This window comes from Sparassis crispa (assembly GCF_003851025.1).
Source record: "Sparassis crispa DNA, contig_000015F, whole genome shotgun sequence".
Taxonomy (NCBI): Eukaryota; Fungi; Basidiomycota; class Agaricomycetes; order Polyporales; family Sparassidaceae; genus Sparassis; species Sparassis crispa.
In genome coordinates, this window is record NW_020939762.1 from 859189 (window position 1) to 873728 (window position 14540).

Sequence of the window (14540 nt, forward strand, 5' to 3'; positions counted from 1 at the left end):
CTGGAGGATATAGCTCCCGTTGTACTCTCTGCTGTAAGATTTTTGAATTTATGTTTGTCCCCCTGCGGTGTGCCCCAAGGTCGTTATGTGGAATGGCTGGTGCGAGTCAGTTCATCTATACCAGGGAGAGAAGGTGCACGGTCTAACGATGTTGTTTCTTTAGGAAGAAGTACCATCAAAGTTGAAGCATTGGAGCGTCGTCTGCCTCCGCGTGAACATCTGTTTTACTTCGTTTAACCAAGAATACGAGCATGACGACATCTTGTGCAGCCAGTTCCGTTGTATGTGGGTGTGCGCGTCCACACGTGAGGAAGGAACAGTCGCAACCAGTACCTGATCACGACCTGCTCGCTGGATTTTCCAACAGGGCGGTAGGAAGGAGATCGGTTCACGGCGAAGGCGAGACTTCGATGGCGCCGGACCGTGCAAGTGCTGGAGTTCGTCGCGGTCAATGTGAGAGAACCCAGCCGTGTGTAGTCTGACCGCGCACAGGTGTCCCGATAGCTGGTGCACCAACCAAGCTAGGCTTTCACTCAATTGCTCCCATTCGTACAGAAGTACACGCGCGCTTCTGTCGACCGATGAATTGCCCCCCTTGCCTTTCACCGTGACCGACAGAGCCAGAGCCCATCTACACCCAATGCCGCCTGTTGATGACCTGCCTGCCAAGGCACGATACGAGCCGAGAGTCTTCAGTGGCAGAGGCAGCTGTGGAACAACGGGTTTCCCCAGTCCTGTAGTGACTGCAATGCTTGAGCCGTGTCCACCAGTGTCTGCTTACCCAGGGCAAGCTTTCTACCTCTAAGTGGATCCCCACCGACCGTTACTTGATTTCCCGCCTCACGTCTCCGCTCGTGAGGTAGGAGTGAGTCACTTAAAATTGAATCCAAGCAGCACAGTCGAACAGACATCAGGAAAGGAAATATTGAGTGAAATTTGATGGCGGTCATGCGCAAATCGAGCTATAGACATGGAATCAACCCGGTTGCATTGCAGCGGGGATTGCTAGATGAAGTATCAGCATCCAACCCGCAAAGATTATGCACGAATGACGAGCGAGCGACTTGATAGCAATTGTATCCTCGCGATGACTCCGAGGTCGAGAATGTCTCCGCCCCCATAATCAAGTTCGACTTTTCACAAAGTGGATTCACTACAGACCATTGACGTCACAAATATTTTGGCGACAATAGGCTGATGGAGAAGAACTATTACTGCATCGATCCCAGAGAAAAGGCTACGTACGATAGTGATTAGGAGCCAGTGAGAGGGGGAAGAAGAGAAAGATAGAGAAGGGACGAGGAGCAAGTGGGATAGACAGGCCGTCAAACGTGAATTGTTGCAAAGGGTCCGTAGCAGCAAAAGTGATGCTGGAGATCAGAGGGTGACTATGAGCAGGCATAAAGTCAAAGATCATTTATGAGCCTTGCCCGAGGAGTCATGTCGTGCAAAGCCTGTCTCCATTGAACGCTGCTTCAGTGAATCCAGGACTCGGAGACCCGAACCAGATCTTTAGATTTTAACCCGCCTCCGTTTTGCCAATGATGCTTCACGTGACACTTTGTAAGAATTCAATGATGATAAATTGAGGTTCTGATCGTACAGCAGACTTGACCATCTATTTACCTTAATTGGGATATCCATCCAAGAGAAATAAACGCCGAAGCAAGAGAAACGGGGGGTATCAAGGCAACAGAGGAAGGGTGTAGGCCATCAAACGTATGTTGGAGAGTGTCGAATGTGACACTAAAAGCTGATGGGGGTTGAGAAATGGGGACAAACGCAGGCCTAATATGTCGAGGTTCATTTCCTCGACCTGCCAATCTTGGGGCGGTGTCGCGTAACGTCATGGTTTCGCTGAACGAGGCCGCAAACACCGGGGATTGCTTTTGGGGGCTCTCTGAAGATCTAGTGAGAGACGCACACCGGATTCCAATGCCTCAATCCGACTCCGCTCCGGATTCCAATGCCTTAATCCGACTCCGCTTCACCATCGAGCGCGTGGTAGGACCTGTATAGTCTGGGCGAGGCAGTGAGGATGCTGAAACGACTATAATGCCCTCCGCATCTGTGCGAACGAGCTCGTCTTTTGCTCTCCTCTTCCGCGGAAGTAGCGTGGAGGGCGCGGGAGTTGCGGACAATAATACTGACGAGCTCGAGTCGATGCAAACTTCAGGGGGTGGCCCTAACTGTCGCGGGACTCTGTCGCAATTAGATATCGCATGATTGCTGAGAAAGTTTGTCCAGAAGGCATTGAACTCCGCGGGGTTCTCCCAGACCTTTGCAAGAGTGGTATCCCGTGGGTACTGAATCATGTAGGCCGAATCAAAATCCATAACTGCGTCCAGCCACTCTTGAACAGCTGCGTTCGAGAAGCGGACTTCTGAAGTGTAAATCCGATAATATTGATTTGAAAGTCTGCTCCCGCTACTTCGGAATTCTTCAGCGTGATCGAAGGTTCTGTATCTGCCGAAGATGGCGCCCACTAGACTTGTCAGGTTCAGCAGAGATTGATTGTGATCCAGCCATAGTAAGCTGCAGTACAGCACGACATAGAGGAGAGATTCCATGTCGTCCTGGATCGCATGAGCAGCAGGAGTCTGCCTTAACAAGCGCTGTGACATAAATTGGAAGGTACCCTATAGATGTTCGTCAACAAATATAGACTGTGGGTGGATATGACCCTCACCGGTGCGCAATCGCGAGCCGTGCCCTCGCTTGTCACTAAGGAGGAAATTTCCCAATCGATTAGATACCCGGACCGTACAACGCCTGTTGAATCGGGATCCCTCGATAAGATGATGTTGCCAAGACTAATGTCGCAGTGCAATCTACGCTTTGCGGGGTCTTCGATGCTGGAAACACCTATCATAGCTATAGATTTGCAGACAATAAGGAGCAATGCGCAACAGATGACCACTGTGCATACCTCGATACACATCGTATGTGGCGTGAAGAAGTTCCTGTGCTCCTCTAAACCGCTCCAGCCCATATCCAACAGTCCCCAAAACTAATCGATAGTGCACGCGAGGGTGAAATGAAGCCAGGTTTTCGCCTACCCAGCGGGCCTGACAGAATCGATCCGTTTGCGTACGCTGAAGGGCTGACATAAGTTGTCAATACGCGACGCAACAAACGAGAGACTCCGTGGAAACATACTTTGACCGGCTTCGAAATTGGAATTCTCCGGCCCCTCTACTTGATCTATCTCATGGGTGCGAGTTCGTGCCTCTTTGACGTCTCCATGACAGATCAACCGCGGGATGTTGTGTACCCCAGCGGCATGTAGGTCTGCCAGAATCTCGCCCTCCATCTGACGTTTGCCATTCCAGCGCCATGTGTCCTTGAGGAATACTACTTGCCCGCTGTCTGCATTCACAGCCCAGTACCCCCTTGTTCCTTGACCCGTCATTGACACAGGCGAGTTGACTGGTCGAGATACCAGTAGTCGATGCTCCACAGAGCTATCGTCAACCACGGTGACTGCAGCCACAATTCCCTGCTGGTAGTGCTCCTTCACTGCTGCAGCCAGTGATGTCCGGCTGCTAAGGTTCAGCTGGAACCTGACCATGCGTGTGATCGACTCTTTGAAGAGCTTTTCCTCCACCTTGGTCGCAGGCTGGACTGTGGTATCATATCCACGCTGCGACTGCGAGGCGTGGGCATATCGCCATAGGAACTCGCAGATAGGCTCCGCGTCACAGTGCAGGTCAATTGATTCTGAGATGATCGCTCCAGCACGGTCCCAACGAATAAGTCTGGCGCGCGATCCGGACAATGCGAGCGAAAAGTAGAAGCTGCGATGCTGACGAGCGCACACCTCAGTCGCGCACGCAATGTTCCTTCCCAGAGACCGCTCGGCCCGTTGTCGCGTTCGTTTCTCGTCAATGTTCAGAAAGAAACTATGGGAGGAGCGGTCCGCGTCGCGAGCTGGATCTGTGAAGGCGTCAAGTTCGGATTGTGGTTGGACTTCAATGTAGAGGTCGGCGTAACTGGCCACCGCGAATCTCTGCTGCACCAAGCCAACGACTTGTTCGGAAAGACACGAAATATGGGGAACCATTGATCCTATCTCCCCGCGATTCTTGCCAAAAGTGGACGTGTCCTTGAATATAAATCCCGGACACCTCTCAGACCGAGCGGGGCCCATTCCGGCACCGTTGAGAGCAGCAGTCTAGAACCCTTTCATATGTTGACTACGTAGGCAAGGATATGTGACTCACCAGTGGTTCAATAATCTGATGCCTATATTCAGTGCCATCCGGCACGTTACTGAAAGCTTGTGCGGGAGGCGGCATCATAGACATATCCGTCTCGGGAAGGAAGTTTAAGAATGCATCAACAGGCATTGGGCCAATCATAATGCGTTTCGCAGACTGGGCATATTGGCGATAGCGCCTGTCAATGTCCGTGTCAGTATCCGCTTCTTGCCACTGAGTTTTCGCCTTCGCCAACGGGGTGGCCACTGCGGAATAAGAAGTAGTAGAGCCCGATATTCTGGACTGTGTATGGCGCACTGGTGCTCGGCGAGGCATGTCGACTGCCAAGGGATTTGGTGTACAAGTAGATGGAAGAAGTGCAAGCGGGTGGAAGAAGTGCGAGGGAAGTGTGGAGAAGCTGAGAAGCTGGCCATATGCTCCAATATGTCCGATCCGGATGTGGGTAGAAGTGGCCCTCAAATCAACGTCCGAGACTTGTAATGCATGCCGTGCTCATGGACCATACAGAGATGAAACTACGTAATCGTTGGTGAGGGCGCGTTAACACTTGAAGCAGGCATTACCGAGCGCAGAGAGGTTTCTCCACCCCTGAAATTCCGCAGCAGCATGCAACAGTAACCCCCGTACTGTAAGTGTTGCCAGCATTTCTGCAGTCACTGTTCTCTGTAAATTGCCGAAAAGATTAAATGACGAGCTCACACTCATCGCGTAACCATATATTTATATGTCCCGCATTCACTCACGCGAGGTCAGTGCGTGCTGCCATGCACGCGCTTCGAGTTTATAAGTTGTTCGGTTTGTAAGCGGGGAGCTTCAACTTCTGTGCCCATTCCGTTATCCCGGGTTCGGAGTCACACGCGCAATCATACATGGAGCGTAGTGGAGAACACAGTGGTACGTCTACATGCCTCCGCCCTGACAGCTTAGTTCAGAACGTTAGACGTTTCTCGTTGAAACTCACACTCACCTCCCGATTCTTGTTCGTGGCGCGGCGTTTTACAGTGCGGGACAAATAAACCCAACCCAAATGTAGATGCCCGAGCGCTCGCTGGAGATATCCAGCGACACCGGCTACTTACTTTCTCTCAGAGCCTCAGGTCAAGTCAGTACAGACAGCTTGCCATATTCGGCCTAGGACTGTTTGTTCGCACTCAAACACGAACAGAAATCGGGAGGTGAGTTTCAACGAGAAACGTCTAACGTTCTGAATTTAGCTGGAATTGCACTTGGCCAGTATATGAGAGACTCCGGCCTCGTACGTACGCGTGACGCATCATTCCAGCGTCCACGTCCGATCCCGCCGTTTCTCACACCTGTCAAGAAGCAATATACTTTCACTCGAAAAATCTCCTTGCCATGCGCCACATAACATAATGCCTATCGCCGCATTCTTCATAAAAGCTGAATTGGAGAGTCTCTTTTATTGTCGTTCTCTCTATGGCGTCCCCCGTCACATATCTGTTGTGCGCCTGCGGCATCGTTGCGCTCGTATTGCTTCGGCAAAGAAACAAGTCCTCTTTACCTCTTCCGCCTGGGCCCCCTGCAGATCCAATTATTGGCCATCTGCGCATATTTTCTCCTGCACGTCAGCACGAGCTCTTTCCCAAATGGGCGGCTGAGTACGGTGAGCTTTGAACCAAACGACGCGTCGCCATATCCGCAGCTTTACTGATCATTGCCACCACTGCTTCAGGGGACATTTTCCATCTGGGTATACTGGGACAAAACCTCATAGTGATGAACTCTTTGCAAGTCGCCACTGACCTTCTAGAGAAACGGAGCTCAAAGCACAGTGACAGGCCGGCATGCACCACATTGGAACTGTAAGACTGACCCTGCTTTCAAACATATTGTCATGTTTGACAATGTGCACAGGATGGGCTGGGAGGCCAGCCTTCCTTTATTATTGTACGGCCCGCGGTGGAAGAAGCACAGGAAGATGTTCCAGCAATACTTTAATTATCACGAATGTCTCGCGTATTACCCTAGTCAACTCAGAGAAGCACGGGTACTGGCGAAGAGTCTGATGATAACACCCAAAGACTTCCTAGCACATACTCAAAGGTACCGCTCAGATCCTGTGGCACTGTCTCTGTATGCACCTCTGAGACTGGGGCATTTACTTCTACAGATTTGCACTGTCGAGCCTTATTCGGATCACGTATGGACACCAAGCACACTCCGATGACGACATATACGTCAATATTATTGGGGAAGTTTTACGCTCTGTCGAGGCAGCAACCGCTGGAGTCGCGCTGATAGATCTCTTCCCCTCATGTATGTCTCGCGTCTGCTATATATTCACGTGCAACTGACCGCGATAAAAGTACGATACGTACCGCATTGGCTGCCTGGAATGTCATCATTAACCGCCATGTCTCGACGCTGGCATCCCACTATCCGACACTTCCACAACTGGACGTTCGACGACGTGCTGAGGCAGATGGTTGTTTCTACGTGCTGTCTCGTCGATACTAAGTTCTAATTTAGTGTGTAGGACGCAGGAATCGCCCAACCATCATTTCTGGCTTCTCATCTGGAGCGCCTTGATTTGGCAGGTACTAGTAGCGAGGACCTTGAAGACATTAAGGGCTCTGCTGCCAGCATTCTCATAGGTATGTTGTCATCACTGGTCTCTGCAGTGGTGTGCTGAGGAGCAGTGCAGCTGGTTCAGAGACGGTTAGCTTTAGTACCTACTCTTGATGGCAGATTGCATCTGTTGATCTGCGTCTAGACATGGTCACTCATTCAAACACTCTTTTTCGCTATGCTTGTGTTCCCTGGAGCACAACATAAGGCACAAGAAGAAATTGATAAAGTGATAGGTTGTGAGCGACTGCCAGATTTCAGCGATCGCGACTCCTTGCCCTTTGTGGAATGCGTGCTACAGGAGATAATAAGGTGCGTCTCTTGTCATCTGCCAGTATTCACACAGGAATGAAACACTTCGTAGGTGGTACCCCGTTCTTCCTTGGGGTATGTCGTCTCGTTATTCGACGAATTTCAGGCATAACTTATGTTGAACATTCAGGTGTCCCACATAGGAGCCTTGATGATGATGTCTACAATGGGATGTTCATACCGAAAGGATCAGTGATGATACCGAATGTCCTGTGAGTCTTATTGCAGTCCCATCAGCAATCTCGTCGAGTAATTCTTGTTCACAGGGCAATGAGCCATGACCAGCAAATTTACAAAAACCCTGAAATATTCTGTCCGGAGCGTTTCCTTCCCGTACCTGCAGGACACGGCGAACCACATCTAGATGTCGCTTTTGGCTTCGGTCGGCGGTATGTGTATTTCTCCTAGTGTAATGTAGCCGAAATCGACGCAGCAGCAGAATTTGTCCTGGCCGTTACTTCGCGGACAACAGCGCATGGCTTGTGCTGGTCACTGTCCTTGCGACGTTAAATATCAGCAAGGTTGTTGGACAGGATGGGAGAGTGGTCGAGCCTAAGGTGGAGTTTACTACAGAAAGTCAAGTGAGGTATGTTTCCTTATAATGGACCTGAATTGCTGCGCCGCTGTCTGACATTGCTGGTTGCAGCCGTCCGAGACCGTTCGACTGTGTCTTCCAACCGCGGTCGGAGGCTGCGAAGGCGCTGATTCTGCAGCAATCGGAGTGATCGATTATAGCAGGATCCGAGTCGCGCAGAGCATCGTGGATGAGACTGTGATTGTACGAGCGGTATGCTGCAGTATGGAATGTGGAACGATCAGTGACTACAGATCGTACGTTGGGGGAGCCGTCCTATGTCCAACCGTGACACGTTGAGCCGGTGGAAGTGCGAGTTTGCGGAATAGATGAATGGGGAGAGCAACGAGAAATGTATGCATTTATTCCCATTGGTCTTACCGTTCTATGGCAGGACACTATCCAAAGTAGCATAACGAGATATGTAGGCGCCATGGCGCCAATGCACACGTGTGGGCGCAACTCGTGCAAATCAAAAGTATGTCAGAGACGTTCAATGAAGTACTACTGCATTGCGTCATTGTCGCCAGCTAACTCTGCCATATTCCACAACCTACACTTCCACCATAACGTCTCCCTGTAGACGTCCTTCCACGGAAACTCTCCACCGCTCCGGTGGACAGTTGTGGTGATCTCGAAGCGGTCGGTGGTCCGCTTGCTGCAGTAGAGAGGATTTTCATGCTCAGTGCCAGTGGAGAGGTCACCCGACCAGTAGACGAGAACCTCCTCGAAAGCGACTCGCCTATGCATCAACGGGTCATATGAAGTCCCATGTGTGAGGGTTTATCCAGCGGGAACGAATGTACGCACGCTTAGCGACGTTGCCTAATAGGACCCATGTAGTAATAATAATCCTATTGGGTGTGTCCTCTTCGCGATGTTCACCATCGTCGGAGTCGTCGTATACGCAGTCAGATCGTCGAAAAACGTTGCCTCACTCGAGGTCCGCATAGGCGGAAACTCGACGCTGGTGGTTCACGGACTACATCGAAAGCCGAGAGCGATAAAGTGTCTGATAGTAAAGTAGCAGAAGCTCAAGGTGCGCGCTCCTCGAGATGGTCGTGGTCCCCGCACAGCTTGGCGAGTTCGCGCACTCGTTCCCCGACCCCTTGACAACCGGTATATCGCGTTCCTCTTCGGTCGTTCTCGACATACCGTCAAGGCAAACGAGGCGGGTGCCGCCCCATTTCGCCGTGGTGGTAGCATACAGCTTGTAGACACGCTTGAGACTGAGGGTGAAGGCTGTCCTAGTGAGAGCAAAACAAACCGCTTCGTGAAGGTTCCCTATCTTGTCAATCGATTTGAGCAGGGATTCGTGCCAGACGTCCAAGGACCGTAGACCGTAGTGAATATGAATCCTAACGGGGTGTCAGAACGAATGGGGTTAAGGGTGGTACGAGGTGGTGCACATACATTGGTCTTGATAGGGCGAAGAGTGGGTACAGCGAGGAGCTCGACAAGGCGTTTGGGGTAGGCTCATGGATCAGCCTCTAGACAAGGAAGACAATCGTTCCTTGTTATACGTCCGGGGGTGCAATCGCCCAACTTTGCTCCGCACATTCTCAAATATGTGTCGGGATTGAGTCTAGAAAAATCCCGTCAGGTACTCACCGATAACAGGATTTCAGTAGTATATACATCATCCAGAACTGATCCACTGCTTGCTTTCGACGGCCAAGACAACGAAAACAGGAAGAAAGATAGGCGCCACGCGCGATCACGTGTACCAAAAGTTGGACACTGTATACGGTAGCTACCGAAGGTCTTAGGTGCGCCGACAAAAATATTGCTACATAATTACCAAGTATATGTCGTATACACTGTTCACATCGAATCAACAACTCTAGGCCGCCAACTGCCTCCGTAGTGCTCCGCATCCCATATTTCTGCGACGACATTCAGAACTTCCTTGCTGACATCTTTCCACAGCCGTTTCCCAGCACGCAATCGGCCTACTGTGGTTATCTCGATACGGTCGCCCGCCCACTTGCCTCTATGCAAGGAGCCAGAGTTCGGGATAGAGGTGGAAGGGTTCCCCGAGCAGCAGATGAGCGTCGCGAGAACTTCGCCGAGGCCCACTTTTTCATCTATAAACGGGCCAGCAGCAGTCTTGCGCGACAGGGCAACCGTTGCATTGGCACGAACATATTGCCGCTTCGTTATATTGCACAAGACCCAAGAAGAGTCGGAGCGGTTGCCAGCGACATACCTGGGTAGAGTCAACGCGTCAGAAAGCGTTCTCTCCATCGGGCGGAGTCTATATTGATGCGCCCCAAGAATGCTGGGAAAACGGCCCGGAACGAGTTTGTGGAAGTGCTCTCCAACGTAAGTGTGAAGAGTACCGCACGCCTTGGGCGGGCTATCATGCTCGCGCTTGGCGATTCCGTGAGCATCTGTCTCTGATGCTTGAGCAGTGAAAATATCGCTCTCTTCAGCCGGAGTGAGCATGCCTAGTGGAAGGTCTTCGCGTTTTGTGTCCGAGCCAATGCAAATGATCCGCCCACCCGCCCAGCTCGCGTGGGCAGCAGACGCGAGAGTATGGATGGGCTTGCGACCGACTGCTAAGATGGTTGTATTGGTGAGTCCAAGGGATAATGCATCGTGCAGGTTATCTATCTTCTCGAAGATATGGAGAAGGACCTCTGCCGAGGCAGGAAGCCGCCCTAGCGCTACAGTCGGGATGTGTGGCTATGTGAATGATCGGACTAAATCAGCGTCATGCGCAGCGTAGCGAATTTGCGAGCATACCTTGCGCCGACAAGACAATGGAAGAGGTACCGCCAAAAGGTTGACGAGTCGTTTGGGAATATGATCATTAAAAAGCCAGTCCCCGAGTTCATAACCAGCCATAGCCTCTTGTGCATCCAGGTTCAGTCTGTAGACAGAACGCGTTGGACTGACATCCTTGAGCAAGATGCAACTCTTTGTGCGATGTACATCGTCCAACGTTGACATTGGCCCATGTCTTCGTGGTGTTGTTCCGTGTAGTGAGTAGGGCTGCAACTGTGAGAGGAGGAGACAGAGACAAAGAACGGAAATGAAGAGAACAACAGACTCGGAGGCCCACTTGCGACGAACGATGCCACACAATCACGTGCCCTGGTGGAGGATTAAATTGTCGCTCTTTGTCGCCAGCTTCTTCTGCGGTCCAATATTCATATTCAGGCGACGGTCGATGCAGTAGTATTACTGCCAGAGATGCATGCAATGATTGCAAGGCAATCGTCTTTAGAAAAACTTGCTGCTCGTCAGAGGGTGGCCTTCGCGAGAGATGTCAGGCAGCCAATGACTTGACGCACTAGTGGAGCAGCTTCGGGAGAAACGAAGCTGTGAAGGAACGCGGCACTCTTCTAGATGGCTGTAGCTCTGTCGCGGTTGCGCGCCAGCTGTCGAAGGAAGAACATAAGATGGCAGGAGACGTGTGTCATACAGCCAAACCCTGGCGAGATATCCATGATAATGAATTCGAATTAACGTTATCATGGTAGTGCCATACTGTTAGTCTCTCAAAGGCGGTTGTAGATGCTCTGCTTCAACATTCGTGCTTCAGGATATACATGCTGTTACCTGCGCTTGCCGCTGCTTCAACATTGAGCTAGGATACTGGCTATCCAAGATCACTGAGAGTCGGCTCGCTGCTGCGGCAAGATCAACCTGTGGATTGAGTAAGGACTGGTCTCGCAGGCAAACCTGACTTGACAGACATACCAAGTACTACCGTGCATAGGTGCCCCGGCACGAAAGGATCCGGCGGCATATGAGAAGTCTTACAGTCCGACCCACCGACAGTGCATGTTTCAAGAAACATATTCGAATTTAATATACGGCTAACTAGGACAGCTCAGTCGCAGCCATAAATACGTTGTAAGACTCGGTACTTGCCTATTCTAGATAGGAGATCAGATTCGCGATCGGCCGAAACACGTGGCCGCCGGCATTAGGTACGCGGTCGCGCGAGCTCCTCGATATTGCCGTTCAAGCTCGCTGCATCCTCCAGTCGTCTGCTCAACTGTGTCCAACCTCACGCTCCTCCACCATCCGTTGCATTTCTCTCTTGCGTTGAGCAACTCAATATTGTAACTGTTGTCTGACTTTCTATCACCCCTATGGACGACCCGTTCCCCCCTCGCCGTCGACTTGGCAAGCCGGCCACAGCTGGCGCAGACAGCCGTGGTAGTGCTGTTTACTCCCAAGTACCTTGAATGTTACTGACGAGGTCACCCGCAGATCACCGTTTTTTCGGCTTGAGCGTTGATAGCCCTGGTGCTAGCGGATCCAGTGCGCGGAACACGGCATCCAGGATTGTGAACAGCGTGAAGAGGTCGTTCAGTGTGCAGAGGAGACGTGATATGAGTCCAGTGGTGAGTGTACTTCTACTGGTCACTGCCTTTGAGCTGCGTATGTGAACCATCGAACCTACAGGACAGGGGAATGTACTCAACTCCCGAGGAGAGTATTCCACACACCCCCTCGCGATACAATTTCTCCGACGCGCCAGATACGCGTCCGACGATAGAGCAGATCGCTATGGGTCTGCACATCTCGCGCACACCGCACCTGCGCCCCGTGCACATCACCAGCCAGCTATCGCACCTCCATAGTCGGCATCATGACGGCTCCGATGACTCCCATGTGTCGTACGGCTACTCGCCTGCCCCTCGCCCGAACGGCCACCATCGTCGGAACTCAGCGTCCGTCCTGCTCACTCCTGCTCGGTCTTCGCTCAAAAAGCGACCGTCGGCGCTACTGGTGCACAGCGCGCCGGCGTCTGCACCCCTGACGCCGACGACATCCGACTTGTCCCTATCAACGCTCACCTCAAATGGGCCGTCGACACCGCGATCGAGCCGGAGTCCGTCGGTGCACATCATACCATCTCGGTTGCAGCTGAGCATGTCCAGGCTGCTGCCGGGCAAGAAAAGCTCGGTCTCGCGTGCGTCCAGTCCAGCGGTGACGACGAACTCGTCAGACGATGACGCGGGATCTGCGGAGCTGGTGAGCCGCAAGGTCGTGCGTTTCTCGCCAGGGGTCCATAAGGACCACGACGTACAATCCTCTTAACCCGTGCGAGAAGAACCAGTGTTTGTCACATCTTTCTATCTGCGTTGCCAACAGTCTTTATCCTACTATGTATCATATCCCGGCCGAGTCGCATCCTATCTATTGGAGTGTTTGTCGGAGCATTTCTTGGAACCATAGTAAAACACACCAGTGTCTGCATTTATTTTGTAAAAGGTGTTATACGATCAGCAGTATGTATAGGGTTGTTAACCTTTCATCTGAGAGACTGCGCCACACAGGACGCATAGCCCCTTTTTTCCACTGGAAATAACGGGGAAAAACTTGTGGAAATCAAAAAAGTGTTTCCACGGGAAATGCGGTGGGAAATGTCGGGGAAAAGAACAAAACATTTACCGCTTTGTTCCCGTGGAAAAATGATGAGGTAAAAAGGGGCGTGGAAATACTTAGTGCATTTTTCTCGTTTTTGTCGTGGGAAAAAAGGGGGAAAATCTTTGTGTATTTCTCCCTTTTGTTTCTGGGAAATAAGCGAAGAAAAGTTTTAAAATCTTCCAATGAAAATAACTCCCAGGGAAAAACATGTAGGAAATTATTTAAGGATTTCCCTGGAAAAAACAGTTGTCCTGTCATGTCCTGTCATGTCCTGTCATGTCCGGTTGTCATGTCACGTCCTGTCCTTCTGTCCCATCACGTCCTGTCCTTCTGTCCCGTCACGTCCTGTCCCTTTGTCCTGCCCGCGTCATGTCTGCCGTGTCCCGTCACGTCCTGTCCTCCTATCGTCTGTCTTGTCATGTCATGTGTACCCTACCCATAAAATATATTGCCTAAATAGAATCTATTTAGAATCTGCAATAACCTTCTAACCCTGGCATAATGAATTTTCTTTTTTCAAAATACATTATACCTATATTTCACACAATAGCTATTTTGCAAAATGCCTCTGCTGTGGATGGAGGGAAGACCGCGTCGCCCGTAATGGCTAATAACAACCGTGTCGTTCTAGTTCTAGCCTGAAACTACTCGCGTTCATGGGAAATCGAGACTGTGGATAAATGATTGGGCGGCGTCGAGTGAGAGTGGATCTGCACCCCGGGATGCAGCGCAAGCATCGCTCGTGATCATTCAATAGCAAATGCCATCGAAATATCACAGCACGCCCTGGGATACTCAAGGTAGAGTGCCTGCCCAGGCTAGCCCAGCTCGGCACGCCGCCGCTTACCGCACGCGCTCACCTCGCACCCAAGGAAGGGCACAAGCCTCGAGTCTGTGATCAACAGCCTAAAACTCTTCCAAGGAGCAGCTCTTCTCATGTGATAAGACATGGAAGTTCACGCTGGCCACCAACACGAAGGGTATGAGCGCGCGGAGGATGAGAGCTTAAGTAGGAAATTGAAGTTTGGCACCTTTGATAAGTCCAGGGATGCCGTCATCGATCGATTCAGGGACAGGACGGAGAGGACATGGACATACAGCGATGTAAAGTTCAAAGTGGCAATGCCGCCTCTGAGGAACTTGTCCGTCCCACAGGTAAACACCCAGTGAGATGTTACGCAGGGTGGGGAATGCGACTTGCACCAGCCTTGCCACAAGGTGCTCCATGTCGACAAAGTCCCCCGACGGTGCCGCGTTCGGGAATGTATTCGGGCTGCAGGGTCCCTAGTCATGACAGTACAGTGGGAAGAGGATTTTCCTCATTTCCGGCAGACTCAGCACGAGCTCTCAGACTACGATCTCGCGCACTGGGAAGTAGAAGCCTAGGTCTGAGCACAGCAGGCTCTGCGAGCAATCCCAGCGGAGTACGCATGAGTGTGGCACACGCGACTGCG

At 51.5% G+C, this 14540-nt stretch overlaps 4 protein-coding genes across 4 annotated transcripts; 2 read left to right on the forward strand and 2 right to left on the reverse strand.

The window, feature by feature from the left end:
- Positions 1-1940: 1940 nt before the first annotated feature.
- On the reverse strand, positions 1941-4535 carry SCP_1603120 (hypothetical protein; the record flags this gene model as incomplete). Its single annotated transcript, XM_027764760.1, has 5 exons — positions 1941-2639; positions 2690-2874; positions 2930-3103; positions 3160-4174; positions 4224-4535. 5 exons carry the CDS (start codon positions 4533-4535, stop codon positions 1941-1943), a joined length of 2385 nt encoding a protein of 794 aa, XP_027620561.1.
- Positions 4536-5657: 1122 nt separating this feature from the next.
- On the forward strand, positions 5658-7846 carry SCP_1603130 (Multifunctional cytochrome P450 monooxygenase af510; the record flags this gene model as incomplete). Its single annotated transcript, XM_027764761.1, has 13 exons — positions 5658-5844; positions 5914-6043; positions 6096-6284; positions 6352-6497; positions 6548-6666; positions 6718-6835; positions 6886-6899; positions 6955-7121; positions 7174-7196; positions 7252-7333; positions 7388-7510; positions 7561-7707; positions 7768-7846. The coding sequence occupies 13 exons, from the start codon at positions 5658-5660 to the stop codon at positions 7844-7846; spliced, it is 1524 nt and encodes a 507-aa protein (XP_027620562.1).
- Positions 7847-9519: 1673 nt separating this feature from the next.
- On the reverse strand, positions 9520-10650 carry SCP_1603140 (hypothetical protein; the record flags this gene model as incomplete). The annotated part of the gene is made up of 2 exons (XM_027764762.1): positions 9520-10383; positions 10444-10650. 2 exons carry the CDS (start codon positions 10648-10650, stop codon positions 9520-9522), a joined length of 1071 nt encoding a protein of 356 aa, XP_027620563.1.
- Positions 10651-11801: 1151 nt separating this feature from the next.
- SCP_1603150 (hypothetical protein) lies at positions 11802-12756 on the forward strand (the record flags this gene model as incomplete). Its single annotated transcript, XM_027764763.1, has 3 exons — positions 11802-11868; positions 11923-12056; positions 12118-12756. The coding sequence occupies 3 exons, from the start codon at positions 11802-11804 to the stop codon at positions 12754-12756; spliced, it is 840 nt and encodes a 279-aa protein (XP_027620564.1).
- Between the last annotated feature and the right edge of the window lie 1784 nt (positions 12757-14540).